This window comes from Sitophilus oryzae, unplaced genomic scaffold (assembly GCF_002938485.1).
Source record: "Sitophilus oryzae breed Bouriz unplaced genomic scaffold, Soryzae_2.0 scaffold_87_pilon_pilon, whole genome shotgun sequence".
Taxonomy (NCBI): Eukaryota; Metazoa; Arthropoda; class Insecta; order Coleoptera; family Curculionidae; genus Sitophilus; species Sitophilus oryzae.
Genome location: NW_022147505.1, coordinates 146,740 through 169,576, shown reverse-complemented (window position 1 = coordinate 169,576; position 22,837 = coordinate 146,740). Strand labels below are relative to the sequence as shown.

The window sequence follows — 22,837 nt, the reverse complement described above, 5'->3', positions numbered from 1 at the left end:
AAAAGAGTATGTTTCATTACAAACTCGGTTTTCATTTACACAAGATTACGAACAGTAAATGTAGTAAGTGTTATATACAGGGTGCTACAAATTCGAGATACGAGCATTGGTATCTCCGTAACCGTAATAGATACGAACATGCTTAAATTGGGGCAAAGTTGCGCTTTGTGATGTTCACCAAGATGTTATCAAAAAAGTTTTAAAAATTTCAAGGATTGCTGAGTTTTTTGGAAAAAACTGTTTTTTTTTAAATCAATTTTATTTTTTCCTGTCGTTACTTTTAAGAAAATCAAAAAACTAATTGCATATTCTCATAGCCACTTTATTAGGGCTATCTGATAGTATTTTTAGATTTTCAAATTAGCTGATAATTTGTGAGATACAGAGGCCAACTTAATTTTTTTAAATACGGACCTGCATTTTTTCTCCTGAGTACAATGATATGCCACACTTTATACTTTTTTTGTTTTGGGTACCTTAACAACATAAAACTATATAATTATTATTTCAAATAATTTCAAGTCCGACTCTGGTTTTTTTAATAATTTAATCTGATTATATTCATCGTAACAATATTGATCAGCGCTAATTAGCATTGAATAACGAAAATCGAGCCAATTGGAAGATTCAAATAAATTATATCCAGGTCGCAGCAATTTAAAGATATTATTTTTATTTTTTTTTATTGTGAATTTGAAATCTCAATGTGCCATCTAATAATATGCGTAATATTCATCGTAGTTATTATAATTAAATAAACTTCTACACAAACTAGTTTCTAATGTTCTACGAAAGGGTTACAACCCTCCCTATTGCACAAATTTATTTTTCGTTCAATTTTATTTATAGCTCTTTAAACTTTCTTCTTATACGTCCTAAAGCTTTTTGTACTCTTTATTGTAAATGTTCAGATGTATTGATTTCACTTTTACAAATGACGTGAAGTAATGTATTCATTTGTATATTATTTTTTATTATTTTATTGCATTTGATTTAATGTTAATATTGAATGTTTGACGTCATATTCAATGTTTGTCGTTATAAACGTCAAATAGTTATTAGATAATCATCTTTATAGTCTTAGCAGCGTTTTTTATGTTTTAAATGCTTTTTCAAAATGCCTTTATTATTTGAAATAGTTGAAGTTGTTGGCATTTTGAAAAAGCAATCAATAGATAAAAAACGCTGCTCAGACTATCAAAACGCTGATCTAATAACAATTTGACGTTTATACTATTACGTCAAAAGCAACATTTTTCCAAAGCCTACCATGACTTCACTGAATCATCGTTTCTTGTTTACTATTATTAATATCTTAATTATTAGATATTAATACATCTGATATGATATTCTGGTACATCGTCGATTTTAAAATAAACTAACTGTTTCAATCTTATTTTTAGGTTAGAATGGGCATAATCAAGAGGGCTACTGATACCGTGTTGTAAAAGTAAGGTAATTAAGGGCTTATTTTTTGGTATTTATTATAATTTTGCTAATATCTTCGGTGGTTTGAAAGAAGATATCAAGATGCGGTTTTCGCTACTCGTGTGAAGTTGGCACCCTTTTTTCAAAAAATGAACTGGAATTTGAGAGTTCTGGATAGATTTACAATAGTTCTATAGTTCTTGATAAGTTAGAAAAATAGTTCTGGTTAATTTCGGGAGATATGACAGGGGGGTGCCAACTTCACGTAGCACCCTTTTTTTATTCTGGAACAGTTCTGATAGTGGAAATATATTCTAGAACAAGAGTTCTATAGTTCCTGACTATTGATCAAAATAGTTCTTTGTATGAACAAAAATAAAATGGCAGCCTGCGCAGTTTAAATCGATTTTCTAGGTCAAAAATGATTTAAAGAATAGTTCTGAATAGAGTTCTGAATAGCACCCCAAAAGTTCTATAAGATGTACTATTTGATTTTTTAAAAATACCCATAATTAAAAATTTCATTGATGCACGACTCTATAGATAGACATAAAAATCGACATTACGGAGGAAATGCAATGGTGAAAAACAGTTCTGGTTAGAGTTCTGAATAGCACCCCAAAAGTTGTATAAGATGTACTATTTGATTTTTTAAAAATACCCATAATTAAAAATTTCATTGATGCACGACTCTATAGATAGACATAAAAATCGACATTACGGAGGAAATGCAATGTTGAAAAACAGTTCTGGTTAGAGTTCTGAATAGCACCCCAAAAGTTCTATATGATGTACTATTTGATTTTTAAAAAATACCAATAATTAAAAATTTCATTGATGCACGACTCTATAGATAGACATAAAAATCGACATTACGGAGGAAATGCAATGTTGAAAAACAGTTCTGGTTAGAGTTCTGAATTGCACCCCAAAAGTTCTATAAGATGTACTATTTGATTTTTTAAAAATACCCATAATTAAAAATTTCATTGATGCACGACTCTATAGATAGACATAAAAATCGACATTACGGAGGAAATGCAATGTTGAAAAACATCTTATAGAACTTTTGGGGTGCTCTTCAGAACTCTAACCAGAACTGTTTTCCAACATTGCATTTCCTTCGTAAAGTCGATTTTTATGTCTATCTATAGAGTCGTACATCAATGAAATTTTTAATTTTGGGTATTTTTAAAAAATCAAATAGTACATCTTATAGAACTTTTGGGGTGCTATTCAGAACTCTAACCAGAACTGTTTTTCAACATTGCATTTCCTTCGTAAAGTCGATTTTTATGTCTATCTATAGAGTCGTGCATCAATGAAATTTTTAATTATCGGTATTTTTTAAAAATCAAATAGTACATCTTATAGAACTTTTGGGGTGCTATTCAGAACTCTATTCAGAACTATTCTTTAAATCATTTTTTACCTAGAAAATCGATTTAAACTCTGCAGGCTGCCATTTTATTTTTGTTCATAACTTGGTTAATACAATAAAACTATTTTGATCAATAGTCAGGAACTATAGAACTCTTGTTCTAGAATATATTTCCACTATCAGAACTGTTCCAGAATAAAAAAAGGGTGCTACGTGAAGTTGGCACTCCCCTGTCATTTCTCCCGAAATTAACCAGAACTATTTTTCTAACTTATCAAGAACTATAAAACTATTGTAAATCTATCCAGAACTCTCAAATTCCAGTTCATTTTTTGAAAAAAGGGTGCCAACTTCACACGAGTGTTTTCGCTGACTTTTTAAGATTTTACTACTCTTTACTACCAGCTAAAATAGCACATACTATCGTATTTAATTTTTTTGAAAAAACGCGCAATGTTTGTTAAATTGTAAGACAACGCCCCCTAGCGCCTACGTTCAAAAGCTTATTATTATTGCTTATATGGTACAATATAGAGTAAGAAACGCTCTTTTAAACGAGTCCTCGCTTGTTGGATTCCGATCATCCAGTCCAGAGTTATTAATATTCAAATAAAAACAGATCTAACCATCCCCCACCACTTTATTTTGTTGTCATCCCCCACCACCTTATTCATTTATAAGGGAAAATGGCTCTAACAAAAAATATTCAAAATTTACTCAAGATTATGAAGCTGTTACTTATAGTACACCTTATTTAGGCAAAATTGTGTAAAAACTCCATTTTCTTATTTCTTGTTGCAGTTATGCCCCCTAGCGGTCGTTCTACAAACTTGAAAATAATTTCCAGCAATTTCCCATAGCCTCTTTAATTATAAATATTTTTTTCCGCAGCCGCTACGGCTAATACTTTCCGAGATACAGCCGAGAGCTATTCTTAGTGGGACACCCTGTACAGGTCAGGTGATTTAAATTATCCTGTATTTCTTTGAAAATATTTTGAAAATTTTCGCTCCTGTTGCCTTTTAATAATAGAAAATCTAATAGAAAAAGCGATAGTGGTGCTTTTTCGAAATACTAGAAGACTATAATTAATAATTTATTAATAATTACAGTATTACATTAATATTTAAACGCAATAAATTGACGAAGAAGGATAGGTTAGTGCAGTTTGAGATCTGATTTAATGCTCTTTAATAGGTTTTAAAAGCTGTTTAAGATTTAAATTACCCATAGACAAGATTAAAAGCGTTGTGAAACAAACGCCATTATTAATGTCATTATTTTTATGTTGCAGAACTTGATTTTTCTGCAGCAAAAAATTAAATAAAAAAATACATCTGAGTAAGTAGGTATATGGAGAGTAATAATCTTGTCGAAAATTGCAAAAGAATATTATTTATATAACCGGTATTGCATTGTAACGATTATTTTTGACTAGGAGTTAAGTTAATTCACATCTCCATAGAAAATGGTTGGAAAATAAATTACTTTGCAGTTTTGCATCTGCTAATTAATTATTGTTTTAATTTTGCAATTTCCTGATTGTTGGCGGTTCCGTATTTGGATAGTGAATTAATAGCCTCTTTATGTATTTAAAAATAGAATAATTTATTTTCAAAAACTTAAATAAAAATACTAAGTAAAATTTTCTATTTTTTTTTGTAACCAGTGTTTAAAATTTGCAAAAAAATTTGTTAATTTTTATTATTCGAACATCGAAAAAAAATCATATGTGAATACTCCCGTTTGTGAAATAACTAAGAAATAACATAGTGTCACAGATAAAGTATAATCCCAAGTGGCACAAATGTGCTTAAAATGGTTATATACAGGGTGAGTCTCCTACGATGTTCTCTATGGGTATCTCGGAAACTACTGGAGATAGAGAGTCGGTTAAATGGGGAAAGAATTGCAGTTTTATGGGGTCATAAATATGCGCCTTTCAGAAAAAACAAATTTCGGCTATTTTAAAAATTGTCCCGAACTCCATTATAAGCTGTTTTAGACAAAAAGTTTTCAGATAAAAGTTGTAGATAATCACGTCCCTAATGAGACTGTGCCTTCCGTATTCTTCTAAAGCCTGTCATTTTTGACATATGATACAAACATATATTTTTTTAAATGGAAACCATAGTTGGCCATGACTTCATAAAAAGCGTCATTTTTTAAGTTTTTCAGCGATATAACCTAAAATATATTTTCTTCGGAAAATTACTGAGTTATAGTCAATTCTTATAATTTTTAAACAATTTCACTTAGTTAGCCATGGAAACAAGTTTAATCGTCTTTGCTCTCGGAAATGTGAAGCTGTCACATCCAAACTTTGTAAATTAAAATAAGCAAAAATTGTAAAAATTAATTTTTCAAATGCAGAAAAGCGTGTAGGATCATTGGTTCAACTTTTCTTGACCATACATTTTCGAGGATACGTTAACCGGTGAATGTTACGTTTTTTAGAGAACGGGTTTCAAGACATGTTAAAAAAGTTACATTTAGTTATAGCCAATTCTGATCTTTCTTGATTAATTTCAATTGGATTGCATGGTATTCTTATTCTATTATGATTTATAAAACTTATAAAAAGTTAGAATATATTACTAAACGGTTTCTTACAATTTACATTACACAAACTAAAACTTAAAAAATAATATCACTGCATACACTTTAAGTTATTTTAGAAAATCCGCCATTGTTTTGAGTTGCATCTTTTTGAAACTGAATTACTAACTATTCTCATAGAACCTCGTACCGCCACTTCGAGTGCCTCTCTTAATTCACAAATTCTTTTGTAAACCTTATTATTAACCATACCGCATAAAAAAAATCTAAAATGGATAAGTCAGGTGATCGAGGAGGCCCATGCAATTAGTCCACCTCTTTCTATTCCTGAGTTTGCATAATTATGATGTAAATAATTTTTAACATTTCTTTTATTATGAGGGGGGGGTCGTAATAAAAGTCATGTTGGAACCACTCTATTGATGCGTGAGTATCTACACGCTTTTCTTCATTTGAAAAATTCATATTTACAATTTTTGTTTATTTTAGTTTACAAAGTTTGAATGTGACAGCTTCACATTTCCGAGAGCAAAGACGATTAAACTTGTTTCCATGGCTAACTAAGTGAAATTGTTTAAAAATGATAAAAATTGGCTATAACTCTGTAATTTTTCGAAGAAAACATATTATAGCTTATATCGCTGAAAAGTTTAAAAAATGGCGCTTTTTATGAAGTCATGGCCAACTATGGTTTCCATTTAAAAAAACATATGTTTGTGTCATATGTCGAAAATGACAGGCTTTGGAAGAAAACGGAGGGACAGTCTCATAAAGGATGTAATTATCTACAATTTTTATCTGAAAACTTTTTGTCTAAAATAGCTTATAATGGAGTTAGGGACAATTTTTAAAATAGCCGAAATTTGTTTTTTTCGAAATATCTAGTAAGCCATGAACTTTTTCAAAAATCTGAAAGGCGCATATTTATGGCCCCACAAAACTGCAATTCTTTCCCCATTTAACCGACTCTCTATCTCCAGTAGTTTCCGAGATACCCATAGAGAACATCGTAGGAAACTCACCCTGTAGAGTGTTATATAACAATTCATGATAAATATGTACTATTTTTAAGTGCTTTATAAACTCTAATACGATAGTTATAAACACAAAAAAGGCGCAGGTTTATAAAACAATATACTTATTTAGAAGTACGTTAAAAACTCTCCGATAACGCTTTAAAAATAATATTGTGTACATTACAAAATATTTATAAAACTGTTTTATAAAAGATTTATAAATATTTTAAAAATAACATATTTGTCTCAGTTAAAATATTTTTGTAGCATGCATCTGCATTTTTGTTTTTTAGTTATCAAGAATAAAATTATAATATCGTGTATTAATGTGACCAAGATAAAACTGATTTTAAAATGGCAAAGTACACATATATTCATTTAAATGACAGATATGGCTAATTTAAAGAAAGATGTAAATTGTATAAAAAGTTTAGGCGATATCTAAAACGCTCCAGGAGTCAAATTTTCCTGCGGAGCAAATTTTACTGATGTTATATATCCATATTTGTGGAAATATTTTAAGGCGCTTTCATTTTAATAAGATTTTGCAGTTATAATAAATATTTAATTTTTAGGAAATTACTGCAAAATTACCTGTAAACTGGAAAATCGACATTGTCCAATATCCGATATTATTGGAAACTAATTCGTTTCTTATAAATACGTTTATTTTGAATTAAATTTCGATTATTTTGTTTTGCAAATCCCGACTCGATAAAATAGCCGACATACAGTCGTCCAAATTCAACATAAAATCATAGCGTCGACTAGCAAAACATTTTTGTTGCTCAGAAAGACATTTTAAAAAATTTAAATTTTCGTCGATTTTTCTACGGCCAAATAATTAGAAAAAAAATACATAATTAAACACGAATTTGACTTTTAATAATTATACTTGCAGACTTTATTTTTATTCTGGCAACATTGGATGACTTTCTTTCCTTCACCTTTTAGATAGGAACGCCACAGAATAATAACGTAGAAATGGGCCTCATTACTATGTAGTCGAACCGGGTTTTAATATAGCAATATTATTGCACTTCACGTGTTATCCCGCTATTTCAAAACCTGATTATTTTTTATTCATTTTGCTTATGTTATTTATTTTTTGAAAGCTACACTTAGACACAAATATTATGTTTAATATCAAAAATAAAATCTTCCAGTTAGAAATACTTGACATTTTAAGTTTTAGAGATAAAATTACAATTTTAAAATTACATTTTAAACTCTGACCAAAACCAAAGTTTGAGGTTAGTGCTATAGTATGTTTATAAGGTTTCCTAAATAACATTTTTGTATTTGGTGAAACACTTTTGTTTTTTAATCGCTTTATAAGAATTTTAATTCTTTCTTTAACAGCAATTATAAAATTGTTTTCTTAGAGTAGCGGTCGCGACTAAATTATTGCGAAGACCAAATTGTTTTATAAATCAGTCGTAAAAACAGCTATAAAACATGTCGATAATGTTTTAATAAACTAAAATGCATATTTTTATAGTTTTAATAAATCGTATATAAAACACTTTACTCTCATAATAATTTATTGTGCTACTTGGGATATCTCTCATATGAGATTAATATTTTTAACCGATTTTGGTGAAATATTACTTGGCCAATCCTTGGCAACAATTTCTGCTTTCAATTTTAATTAAAGATAATGAGTTTTAATTTTTTTTTCTACTAATTATACTTCAAAAATTGCAATTAATATCATTTTGTCCTTTGACATCATCTGTCAAAAAGGTTGAAGTGATTAGAAAGAAAAAAGTATAGTGTTCTACAAGCTAATAGTTAGGCTTTGCCTATGGATACAACACACAACTAACTAACGTAAGCTGTTGCTAGGATAGTTCATTAACATTAATTATATTTTTTAGACATTGAGAGTGATCGTAAACGTCGTAAACTCTTAAGTATAAAGAATAATTGAAACCACTAATTTATTCCATGAATTTCGAGGTTCTGAATGAAGCTTTAACCTAGATGATATTCTTCAGAGATCGTGTTCTGTAATAATAAAAATTTAAGGTAACTCATAGACACCGAATATAAAACAATAACGAAAGTTAGAAACAGAATACAACTTAAATGTTTTAAAAAAAGGGATATTCTTCTAAAATATTAGAATTATATCTAAATAATTTTTCATTTATCTCTTGAAGTTGCACATTCTAAAATTTATGAACATTACATTTTGTCATTTAAACTGGGCTTCCAATTGAGTTATCATAGGTAGGTACACTAGATGTAGTAGTAAAAAAGCATACCTTCTAAAATAGGACCTGAGTTTCCATATAATTCTAAATTTAAACTATAAAATTGTTCCGATTTGGAACAATCTACTTCGTCTATCCTTTCGCATACTCTCGTTTCCTAAAAATTAAAAATATGGTTAGTTAATATTAATAATATAAAAAACAATAATTTTATACAGGGTGAGTCTTAAAAAAGTGCAATTTTTTTTTCGCTTTTTTTTTTAATTGAAAATTTAGAATTAAGTATCCATAATATGGCAACATAGGTATTAGATTAAATTTACAAGAAATAAACCCCAGAAAAAATTCAGTGGTTCTCAAAATTTAAGCAAAAAATCACTTTTTGAAATTTACAAAGTTAAATACCTCGGTTATTTTGGACTTATTTGAAAAACGGTAAAGAGAAAATATATGTTTCTTTTATCGAGATCTACCAGTCCTATTTGCACTTATTTAATACTCACTCTGTATAGAGTTAAGCAGAATATAAAATATAATTGTTAAATAAAGTAATCTTGTTTAATCTATTTCTGTTTGTTCTTTGAAAAATAGGTGGCTGAAGCAGTGGCCGACTAAGCCTGTCGGGAGCCCTGGGCGGCGAAGCTAAATGTGGCCCCCGGTCTGTTCAGATAACGATATACTTCTAATGCACATTTTGTAAGAAATCAATGACGTATGTATCATGGTTGACAAAATTCAAGTATTTATACAGGTTGTCCCAGGCTAAGCCTGCATTAGAAGTTTCTAGAGAACTAAAATATCTATATCCGAGATTTTTTGCACATCATTGTTTCACAATGAGATCTATGGATTAAAAATATTTTCAATACGGAAGTACCGGAAGTTGACAGCAACTTTCTTATTTTAAATGGGTGCCCCCATTTCTTATTACATACTTAAATTCTCAGTAAAATTTTATGAATTTTGATATTAAACACTGTATACTTAACGTTAACCGTTTTTGAGAAAAAAATATATAATTTTTGGAGGAAAAAAACTGCCTGCCAAAAATATGTATATAGCCTAAACGTCAAATTTGGTGATTGCCACAGCAACTGTACCATAAAGAGAAGACATGTGGCTATTTATTTCAAAAATTAAATTGTCCGAATGTCATATAATAATGCCCGCAGCTGTCATGGAATTGAGCGATTAAAAAATTATCATAAATTATTTCTTTCAAATGAAAATCCACTTTTTTTTATTTCACTAGTGAAAAGGTTTTTCAATTCGTTACTTTTTGAGTATACATGTTCCTGTACCTAAAATAAATCGTTTTTAAGTTATCTAAGATTTAGTTTTAAAGCCTATATTTTTCTTGATTTTAACAAGTAGCCTATGACAGTATATTATCGATCATTATTTCCAAGCCAACTATGCGCTGTTTTTTTTCGATCATACGGTATATTATTAAAATATCAACTATTAGGTATCATTAAAGAGCGAAAATACGAGATATATTTATATAAATACACATTTTAAACTTTTAAGCAGTAGTATTTATTATATAGGAAATTCAAATAATTCGTTTTCTGACAGATGGAAATAAATTGTCTGACTGTTTGACACTTAATATCAAAGAAAGCTAGATAAAATCAAGAAAAATATACGTTTTCAAACTAAATCTTAAATAACTTTAAAACGATTTATTTTAGGTATAGGAATATGTATAGTTAAAACGTAACGAATTGAAGAACCTTTTCACTAGTGAAATCAAAAAAGTGGGTTTCTATTTGAAAAAAATGATTTATGATAATTTTTTAATCGCTCAATTCCATAACAGCTACCGCCATTATTATATGACATTTAAACAAATTAATTTTTGAATTAGATAGTCCACGCCTTTTCTTTATGTCACAGTGGCTATGATAACCACTAAATTTAACTTAATCTTGACAGGTAGTTTATTTTGGTCCAAAAATTTTAAATATTTTTTTCTAACAATGTTTAACATCAATATTCATAGAATTTTACAGAGAATTTAAGTATGTAATAAAAAATGGGGGCACCCATTTAAAATAAGAAAGTTGCTTTCAACTTCAGGTATTTCCGGAGGTGTCGCCATGTTGATTATATTTTTAATCGATAGATCTTGTAAAACAATGATGTGCAAAAAACCTTCGATCTAGATATTGTGGTTCTCTAGAAACTTCTAATGCACGCTCAGCCTGGACACCCTGGATACTGAAATAATTATAATAAAAATCGATATAGATTTAAATATGTTACCTACTCATCAGCAGTGCCGTCTTAACGTAGGAACCTGATGGGCTCTGGCCCCCGGAGTATTAAGAGCCCCAGTTCTAAAGAGGCATCAAAAACGATAACATCAATTTTTTAAAACTTATAATAATATTTTTAAATCGAAAAACGAATGCAATTTGATATAATAAAACAAGCAAGTGCAAAAGTAAAGTGTTTTGGTATATTGTGGTGAATTAGTGTTTTATTTTGCCCTGGTAACACCAAAGGTTCCAACCTCAACTGTAATAAATTAGAGGTATTAAATTATTGAACATAATTTTGCTAACGAGCCATATACTACCATTCATGGGCCATGCAGTACTAGATCGGGAAATCTCCGAGCGAATGTTCGCATGTATTTAATGGCAACTTATGATGACAAAGTGATGGAAATACCGGTTCCACAAATGAGCCGCGTTACTTTCGCGACCGTTCCAGGAAAATACCGCGACAAAATTTCGCGATTTTGTAAGTCCTCCAAGATCCGAGGGGCTCCTTTGCTGTCTCAGACCCGTAGCCCCCGTTATACTAAAGACGGCACTGCTCATCATCGGTAAAGAAGCTAGAATACAAGTTATGCTGTGCATTGGTTGTAATTTAAAATGTTTATTCAGTAAAAATAAATAATGAAACCATTGAAAAATAACTTAAAAGCTAAAATAAATAAATTCAGTCTCAAAATATATAAAATAATAATAATTATTCGATATTTTAAACAAAGAAAATTAACCCTTGATTTAATTCTTAAATAGAAAATGCCATTGACAATTACTGGGGCCTGATAATTGTTAATTAAATAAATATCTTCTTCCATTTATACTGTTTATAGTTTGCGTATACGTATGGTTTGCATACTCTACCTACAAACTACTTCATAACTACTGAACACATATTGGCCTTGTTTGTCAGTTGAAGAAAAATTACTTATTAAGATTCGGAGGCCCCCTAAAAGACGGGGCCCGGGGCGGACCGCCCCTTCAACTATGCCGCCCCGTTCCTACCATGAACAAATGTACAACTTGAACCATTATCTGTGACTAAACAATTTGTATAGCTTATTTGATTTTGAGAATATTCCGAGGTCATTAGTTTGAACTCTGATCTGATGAAGCCATGAGTAAACTGATGTTTATCCAAAGAAAGCATTGTTTTGCAAATATATGGAGAAGAAGAAATCCATGGGGATTAGTTAGGGGATTTATTCTGGAGGCTCAAAACATCATATAGTGTAATAATCTTAAGTATCTTCGGCCTGAGCCTAGATCTCTTTTATTCCTGGCAGATGAAACTGACTAGGTAGACAGAAAAAGGATTTGTGGGTGGGAACATATGGACGTAAGAACAAAAAAAAGGCATAGTAAAGGAGAAGTAAAAGACGACGATATTTAAGAGAAGGAGTTTCAGAGAGACAGAGCTGGGGGTTAGGAATGTTTTAAATTCATTAAAATCTAGTATATTTGAAGATGAATTTAGGAAAATGTATTCTAGTATGCTACAAAATAGTTTTTTTAATAAAATTATGAATAATTGATTTTATGATTGATAATAAGTAAAAACGAGATATCTTGATGTAATTCAATAATAATATTTAAATATGTTACCTGGTCAAAAACCGTGCCGTTTAAACAGAGAAAACGTATGTCCATGGGTTCGTCTAGTTGGCCTATCGTACAAACGTGAAACATCTGACAGTTCGTCTCCAAATCTGCGTAGTATCCGCCGATGACTTTTCCGACGCAAGTGAAATTCGTTTCCGGCAGATTGTCAAAATCCAAATACTGAAAAAAATAGCAAAATAAATATGGAGTCTTAATTATTAATGTAAATATCAAAAAAAAACTTTAAAAATGTATATCATAAAGCAACATTAACTATAATTATAATTAAAATATGTAAATAAAAAGTTGGTAGGCAGTGCTTTTAGTTTCAAAGTAAAGGAATTTTTCCAATTTTTTTTATCTGCAAAAACTGCGACTTTGACTGATTTTGATGTTATAACAAATTTTGTTGCAAATATTATTCCTAATCTTCAATTGAAAACCGTGTTTCGCTAGCTACTGTAATTTTGAAGTAACGATTTTTTTAAATTTTTAACCCCCTCCCAGACAGACAGACAGACAGACAGACAGACAGACAGACAGACAGACAGACAGACAGACAGACAGACAGACAGACAGACAGACAGACAGACAGACAGACAGACAGACAGACAGACAGACAGACAGACAGACAGACAGACAGACAGACAGACAGACAGACAGACAGACAGACAGACAGACAGACAGACAGACAGACAGACAGACAGACAGACAGACAGACAGACAGACAGACAGACAGACAGACAGACAGACAGACAGACAGACAGACAGACAGACAGACAGACAGACAGACAGACAGACAGACAGACAGACAGACGAGACAGACAGACAGACAGACAGACAGACAGACAGACAGACAGACAGACAGACAGACAGACAGACAGACAGACAGACAGACAGACAGACAGACAGACAGACAGACAGACAGACAGACAGACAGACAGACAGACAGACAGACAGACAGACAGACAGACAGACAGACAGACAGACAGACAGACAGACAGACAGACAGACAGACAGACAGACAGACAGACAGACAGACAGGCAGACAGGCAGACAGGCAGACAGGCAGACAGGCAGACAGGCAGACAGGCAGACAGGCAGACAGGCAGACAGGCAGACAGGCAGACAGGCAGACAGGCAGACAGGCAGACAGGCAGACAGGCAGACAGGCAGACAGGCAGACAGGCAGACAGGCAGACAGGCAGACAGGCAGACAGGCAGACAGACAGACAGACAGACAGACAGACAGACAGACAGACAGACAGACAGACAGACAGACAGACAGACAGACAGACAGACAGACAGACAGACAGACAGACAGACAGACAGACAGACAGACAGACAGACAGACAGACAGACAGACAGACAGACAGACAGACAGACAGACAGACAGACAGACAGACAGACAGACAGACAGACAGACAGACAGACAGACAGACAGACAGACACCATGGAAATATTTTGTATTTAGGTAATAATAACTCATTTAGAGTAAAATTAAAAAAAAATTGCCGATCTTAATAGCTTACCATACCTGTTGGTATGGTCGGCTAAAAATACTTGACTGTCGTAAACAAAGTTTCATTTTAAAAGAAATTTATATTAGGTGGGCAACATCCATTGTCTTTTATTTTAATTGCTTTATCACTCAACGCTATAATAATTTGATATTAATAGCTACACAATTTATATACGAGTTGTAGTTAGTAAACACGATAGAATCATCCATCGTGAGATTGTGTTTTTTTTTTAGAAAAGGTTTCCAAGCCATTGGTATTTAAATTTTTGATTTGCTGAAAGGGTTTAGAATAGAATATTTAAGATAATTTAGCTTCAAGAGGTTATTTATTATAAATGCAATAAAAAAAGAAAAATAATATTGAATAAAAAGTTTAAAAAATTATAATAAAAAATAAATTCATATAAAGCATATCATGCCTGGAATAAAAATATAAGATAATCTTTGTGGGTATCCTTTAAATTACTCACCTAAGATTATAAATCTTTTCCTTTTAACAGGAAATCTAAGGAGTCGCTACTAATATTAAAATTAAAATTATTAAACTGCACAAATAAATAAATTCATATCAAGCACTTGCTATTTAATAATATATACGGTTATTGAATTTTCATGATCTTATTTATAAAGATTATTACAGTAGACGTAAAATAGCCGCTATTTTATGTACATACTTGTGTCATTTATAACATTAATGGTATTTTATAGGTATTTACATATGAATTTCTTGATATTACATAAGATTGGATAATAAGTAATAAAAATCGTTATATATAAAATTATTGTTGTGATTTGTTTATACTTTATTTCTCAAATTGCATTTTTTTTCCAAATTTTTTCATGCTTTTTGTTGCATATTTTTATAAGTAATATTTTACATATATTATATACTGTTCTATTAGTGGGATGACACTTTATTTTAACAATAGTTTTTCACTAGCTTGCCCAATAAGGCATCCGTTGCATTTCATTGATGCATTCCATATAAACTAATTGCAAGATCTGTAAGATGATTCATGTTCAGTCGCACGTAGGACTCGATCAAACCTACTTGAATGGAAAATTAACTTAATAAACATGTGCAATTAGAGAATGTTAATACTGTTATACCTTAGAATAATTCAAAACAAATTATTATATTGACTTTTGAATTAATATTCAGCTATCCGCATTTCTTGAAAGTGACTAAAATGTATAGAAAACTTATCAAATTTGTTGTTGTCTTTGGAAAAAATTTGAAAAAAATATACAGGAAAAAATGCATTTTCTAATCACAAAAAAGGCCAAAATTTATTTAGTTCAATGCTACGGGAAGGATCATAAGAGTTATCAAAGAATGTTATACTTTAACAGCAGCACAAAATATGATGTTAATCAGAATTAATAATAACAATCTATCTAAAAATGAAGTCGAAATTATATTACCATAGCGTTTTGATTTTTAGAAAAAGTTCAACCATATTTTTATGTTTTTTTATAATTTTCTCTAAAACGGTATGGAAATAAATTATGTGATTAAGTACCAAACAAACCCTCTTACTTGTTAAATAAATAAATGTCACATAATAACGCTTAGAATAATCTTCATAATGGAGTAGTTTTTGCCAATTTGTAATAATAGTACGAGAGCTAGCAACATCGGAAAAAAAGTATTTTAAAACGTCTGGCTCTTTGATATATCTTTTACTACGCTCTCTAGAACAGCATGCGGCTCATCTGGCTGCCGGTAAACGTTGCAGGGCAAAAATATTTTATTTTCGTTTATATTCTGGTAGTAAAGTATTAAATATTTGATTTTTTTTTAATTACCAGAATTATTTAATACTTTACTATCAGAAAATAAACGAAAATAAAATAAAAATGTCTTTGACCTGACCCGGATGGTCGGAAACTCTACGCACTGCGCTATGGAGACATGTTCGATTTATATTCAATACTAGAATTTATAGGACTAAATTAATAAAAAAATATAGGATCTTCTTCGGATGCGCAGTAGTGAACGCAACGGGTATCGGCAGCCAGACGGGCTGCATGCTGTTCCAGAGAGCATAGTAAAAGACATATCAAAGAGCCAGACGTCCTAAAATACTTTCTCGAAAACGTTGCTAGCTCTTAGACTATAAGTAAAATATGCTATAAAACAAAGTCACTTTTAAATTAAGATTCATCTCATAAATCCATCACAATCTGGCAGCGCTGTCGCCACCGCTTGTTACTCAAAATTGATCACGTGCATCGGAAATTGTTTTGCGATTACCGTAGATAGTTATTTGACTGAAATGATAAATTTGGGAACTTTTCATATTTTTAAATTAATCATAAATTTTTTTTCGTAAAGATGATGATTAAACAGTTTTTGTTGAACTTTTGGGACAAAAACATTTCAAATTTATGATTTCAGTCTAATAACTATTTAGTCAACATATTTAATATATGTCAATGGTGACAGGTATTGGTAATTTCGATTCCAAATATCTCGAGAACCATTACTCGTAGCAATTTTTACCAAGATACCTTTTTTTACGTAAAAAATGTCGTAAATACATATTTTTTTACTCGGTAGTTAGTTTTATACAGGTACGAACGAAAAGTTATTATACTCTTCAAACCAGTTAAAAATATGCAGGTGGCGCCCTCTACAAATAGGAGTCACATTGAAATCTAAATCAAATTTTTTATGTCAAAAAACTTCCAGACACACGGGAAAAAAGCTAAACTGGCTTAAAGATTATTAATCTTGAACCAACGATATGCTAGTTTCCCCATTCCGCAAATCTAGTTATACTTCTTTTCAAGAAAACCTTATCCTTAGAAGTTAAGAAAATTTATCTTTTATTTAAGATTTACCTAGTATTGAAATTAAGATTATAACTACACTCCAGACAATTCGAGATAAAATCTTGTTTCGAGTACTACTTATACTTATTTGTAAATTAGCAAATTATTGCATTAAGTATAGAAATTCTTTGTGTACATGTAATAATTACTTTATTCAAGTGTAATATCAACTACTATAAAATAAAGCCTCTTCTTACTTTTAGGTTAGTTACTAGACGCGCCGACTAGGTAGTTTATAAAATTATAAAGTTTTTTTGTTATCGTTTGTTCTTGTGATATGTGAAAATGGAGGACCTTCTTCAGGCATGGGGGATGACGATTTGATCCCAAAATTTCAAGGTAAGTTTAGCAATAATCCTACATTATTTGATGACATTGGTTTGAGGTTAGGGGGACTCCATTTTAATATGCATTATTTCGTATACACTGGTGGTAAACTAGGTATGTACGCGTTTGGAATGATTCAATTATGTTTTAACAATTTTTATTATTGTCTCTCGTTTTTAATTAGCGATGCCGCTGTCCAATATCTACCTATATTGGGAAATTACACAGTTTTATTGTATTTTCTTATTACGAAAAGCATATAATTTGGTAGGTGATGTTTGGTTAATCTAATTTAAAAAGTATTAACCATATTCGGGGTTATTCTGGTGATATTTCAAAATTCCATACCTATTGTAAATGAAAATTAAGAAAAGATTCTACCAAAACAAGAGTTTCTAACAAGATCGAACCCGAACCTCCGAAAGCATAGGGAACACACCGAATTTTGTGAGAACTATATAGTTTTTCGATCCCGGTTAATATTCGTCCTAAGAAAAATTAGTTTATCCTAAAATCGGGTTTGTCCGGTAACATACGTGAATATAATAGAGTTGGGACATGCTAACGAAGAAACGATAATAAAAATTGTTAAAACATAATTGAATCATTCCAAACGCGTACATACCTAGTTTACCACCAATGTATAAGAAATAATGCATATTAAAATGGAGTCCCCCTAACCTCAGACAATTTCATCAAATAATGTAGGATTATTGCTAAAATTACCTTGAAATTTTGGGATCAAATCCGTCATCTCCCATGCCTGAAGAAGGTCATCCATTTTAACATATCACAAGCACAAACGATAACAAAAAAACTTTATATAAAGTACCCGGCGCGTCTCGTGTCGCAGAGGAGAAACAGAAACCAAATGAAGATAGGAATGCACTGTTGCGTTGTTGCTGTTGGGGATGGTCACTTAATATAAGAATAGTAACTCTTGGAAATGGGGTGTTATTCTCGCGCCGAGAATAATATACTTATTTAAAGTCTTAATACACCGATTTCAAGTAAAAGTTTTAAAAAAGTTAAGAATACTACTTATTATCATATAACAGCATTTATACTTCATTTAATAATAGTTTCTTAGTTGCTAAAGGATTTATTCACTTGATAGTAATATAAGTTTTTCTTAAATATAAGTCATTTTATTCTTTTTTTTAGATTCCAAATTACTTAAAATGACTAACTATATTTAAAAAGCAAGTGTAAAAGTAAAATAGTTCCAAATATTTGTTGTACTCATGGAAAGAATACTATCCTTAAAGAAAGTGTAAAATGTTAAGTGTATGATTGTTCTTGAATATAGAAATGATTTTTTTCCGTGCAGCAGTTTTCAGAAATAAAAATGAAACTTCTATACCCTGTATCTCAAAAACTAAGCATTTTATTACATACATTTATAGGAACTTTTTTCATCTTTTTATGTGCAGAATATACTGCCGAAATTTCCGGAATATAGTTCGGACCAACCTGTATATTAGGTTCTTGGTTTGTGATGTTTATTTCATTTTTTTCAGGATATGGGTTTCAATACTAATTCGTGTTTATATTTATATTTAATCTTAGATCTTTATCCTTTAGAATAATAAGTACTTTTACTACCATAGCACTAAAGGTGGTACTTTGATATTAAACAGTACCCGAACACTTACTCACACAATGAATTCTAAGTTTCCCATGGTATATAAAAACAGGAATGCAGCACGGAAACACATGCATGATTATACCTACATTACAATTATTATTAATCTAGAAAAAGCGTTTATATTTTTTATCTCTTCGAGCAAACGCAATAATAACACATAATAACATAATAAAAGCTTTTAAATCGGTAGCGTTTAAGAGTCGATTCGATCGCATTTCTATGAGCAGGAAATCGATCTAAATAGGCAAAACCGGAAATTTTCTCTCCGAGACATTTTTAGTATGGGCGAGCCGGATTACCCGCGTCTCAAACTCTGTTTTCTTTTCATCAAACATAAATATTTATCGATTTTTTCACAATGGAACGATCGAATTTGGTATTCCAAGCGGAATTTGCGATATTGAATTACTGCTGAAGTTCAAGGTGCGGCTTGGGACTGTGATATTTCATGCCATTCATAAAAATCGCTTTTTATTTATATTGATTTTACGGTGTGTTATTTGAATTATGTATCACATTAATTTTTGAATTTTTTTCTTTAAATTTTAATTAAATAATCCCATTTTAGGTGTTCGGAGCATTAAAAATAATGGGTCGTAATTAAAAGAACATTCGTCTTCCATTAGTATTTTAATAGAGCGTGTCTAAATAAAAACAGTATTATCTATTAATTAATGCTGTCTAATGTATGAAGGTTAGTCGAATTAATATATTAGGCACATTTTTAATTATAATTAATCTAGATTGAATTTATGACTTTTTTTGTTAAATCATTTATTTCTATTGAAAAAGTATTTGAAATAAACTTAATATATCTAAAATATGCGGAAATAAAAAATATATTATTTAATGGAATTCCGTGGGTACATGAATTCCGTGGGTACACACACACAACCAAACTTAGGGTACCTACATAGTGAGGTATCTCGATGGTTTTAAGTTATCGAGATGCCCCACTATGTTTGTACCCTAAAACGGACCACATATTATACGATTTATTGTACTACAAGTTGTACAACACCAAATCGTTTCGACCGTTGGATCAATGGTTGGATAATTAGTGGCATTGTAGCACAACTTGCAGGTCGACTCTGTCGTATCGTACGGATGCACAGCATGCATAAAATCTATACTATAGTACAACGCAGTAGTAGATACGATAGGTTTCATAGTTTGTGTGCAAGCACTTCTTGTTGAAACGAAATCTAAACATTTTTTCATGGCAAATTAAATACAATACAGTTCAGAAAAATTGAAAATAAAAAGTTTTGGTCAGAATTCATAAAAATATATCGTTTCCATGCATGGGTGTGTGGGATGTAAAAAATTACGAATACTTAAACAAAAATTAAAGAAGTGCATGTTATGAGAATCTATTGGAAAAATTGAAATAAATAAAGTAGATGCTACTTTGGAATATTTAATTACAATTTTTGGGAGGGTTTTTCGTCTTCGACTAAAAAAACTACCACAATTATAGCTATTGTCCTTTTTGACTAACACAAAGCCATGGCGAACGAGACATAATCAACTAGGAAGCAATTTATTGTACGACAGACATTAAACTAGTAGTTTAAGTTCGTGGACAACAATGCATCCGATCTGTCGTTAAAACGGTCGAATCAAATTTGTGTTGTACAACCTGCTGTACGATAAATTGTATAATGTGTGGCCCGTTTAAGGGTACAAACATAATCGAGCATTTCATCTCGCCGCGATGCTCACCACGATGCTAGAGCCGCGATGCTTACATCGCATGCCTACGCGCCAGGGTTACTACAAGCTACACAATTGTGTATTTTGGCCAAATTTCACTGCTCAAGTACATCACTGTAGATCGCAGTTTCATTTCCACTCGTTTGCATACGTGAATATTATCGAATTCTTATTTCACTTCCTCCCACGTCAGCAAGGACTGCAGTTTCTATGGACAAATGGACAAAAAAACGAGTGGAAGCGAGTAATCATGCTTTAAAATTTGACTAACGTACGTCTTATTGGATAGATTACAGTTATTGGTCATGGATGGCTACACATTTTTATGGTGAAGTTATGCACAATCAAAAATTTTCTTGTGACAACCCTGCTACGCGCACTTACTCGCCGTCTTCAAGACAGTGCGCGACGGCAGGCGATGTAAGCATCGCGGTTAGCATCATCGCGTCGAGATGAAATGCCCCACTATGTTTGTACCCTTAATATGGGAATCACTCTTTATTTCTGACTCAACTTTTTGCAAGGAAAAAATGGTATACAACTTTAAGATAAGGCTTTTTGCTGTAATTGCTGCTCTTTATTTTCTTGTGAATTTTGTGTTCAGTAGTAAAATCACGATTGTCCAGTAATTATCATTCGATCCCGAAATATAAAAAAATGTCTTATTATGGATTAACAGATGTAGATACACATGGAAGAATTACTGCTCTCATTGAACAAGGAATGCCCCAAAGAGACGTAGCAGAGATAGTAGGCGTTACCAAGGGTGTTATATCGAAAACATATATACAAGGTACTTGGAACTAGGAACTTTTAAGTCGTCAAAGAGTCACAACTGAACAACAAGACTGCTTTGTATGCCAAATTGCTAGAAGAAATCTTAATGTTACTACAAAGACAATTGCTAGCAGCTACAGATGTGAACGTTTCAGTTGAAACCATAAGAAATATGCTTCGTGTTCGAGGGTTGGTCTTATAGGAGAGTGTTACGGGTCCCACAGTTATCCTGGTAAAATAACATTGATCAGCTAAATGGTGCCTTCAACATCAAAACTGGAAAATTGAGAATTGGCAAAATGTTCTTTTTTCGGATGAGACCAGAATTGGTCTAAGATCAGATGACCATAAAATTCGGGTTCCCAGAGCTCCAGGAAGACGAGCGATACTCCAGGCTGCCAAATCTGTACCAAGATATAAAGAAGGAACTGTAATGGTCTGGGAAGGTATTATGTTGGGAGCAAAAACTCCATTGTTACCACTTCAACAAACTTTAACGGGTCGGAAGTATGTTGATTTAGTGCTAGAACCAATCAATAGGCTTTGGAGAGTTGTAATTGGGGATAACAATAATGCACCTCCCTATACCAGCAGAGTGGTTCCAGAATATCTTGGAACAGAAGGTGTCATACTTTTGGACTGACCTACATGTTCACCAGATCTAAACCCTATGGAACATTTTGGACTTATTTGATAAACGGTAAAGAGAAAATATGTGTATTTTATCGAGATCAATCATTGCAGACATGAAAATATTTGCACTTATTTAAGACTCATCCTGTATAATATTCCAGTCCACATACTATACTATCAGATCAAGAGTCACTTAAATTTTAAAGTAAAAAGTATTTTCTTATTTTTTTCTTTCATTTTTTCGGAGTGATATATCTAAAATACTTTACATTCCATCAGCGATGAATAAGAAGTCAACCTAAAGTTCAAGAAACGCCTTTATTGAGAGCCCCGCTCCCTGCGAATATCTCCGGCACGAATAATTCGATTTGAATTTATTAAACTGTCCCTCGTCTGGCTGAACCGAACATTCTCCTGGACATTTTTTTCCTCGTCATTTTTCTAGCATGCATCGAAAAGGTTAATTGATCGTTTGTTAGCGTAGCGGTCACACGCCAACGATACCTGCGTTTCTAGTGCCGTAATTCAATCCCGACCGCCGATTTGCTTAATTGTTTGTTATCTGTCGAAATCGATGATATCATCATCATCATCGGTGATAGTTGTTGGCGCGATTCTCTATTTGTATTAGTGACATCATATGTCAGAAGAATATGTATCTATTAAGTTGTAATTGTGTTCGTATTGACTTGATTTGATATCGATTCTATATCGTCAGATTTTTTTGCTAGAATGACAATAACATTGTTGTGGTAACTTTCTTTTAATTCTTATGATTTTGTACCGGGTGTCCCATTTTGGCTGAAATCATACGGTATCTCCGTTATTAACCAAGATAGAAGGATGCGGTTTGCACAAACCTGTCCTACTTTTTTGTCAAATAGAAGATGCC

At 31.6% G+C, this 22,837-nt stretch overlaps 1 protein-coding gene across 1 annotated transcript in view; it reads right to left on the bottom strand.

Moving 5' to 3' along the window:
• Window positions 1-22,837, bottom strand: part of LOC115890510 (flocculation protein FLO11-like) — a 71,016-nt gene that overhangs the window by 8,985 nt on the left and 39,194 nt on the right. The window contains exons 3-4 of the mRNA XM_030910757.1: window positions 12,488-12,664; window positions 8,655-8,760 (exon numbers count right to left, since the gene is read on the bottom strand). Of these exons, the coding sequence (XP_030766617.1) occupies window positions 8,655-8,760; window positions 12,488-12,664 (283 nt within the window). The remainder of the gene's footprint in view (window positions 1-8,654; window positions 8,761-12,487; window positions 12,665-22,837) is intronic.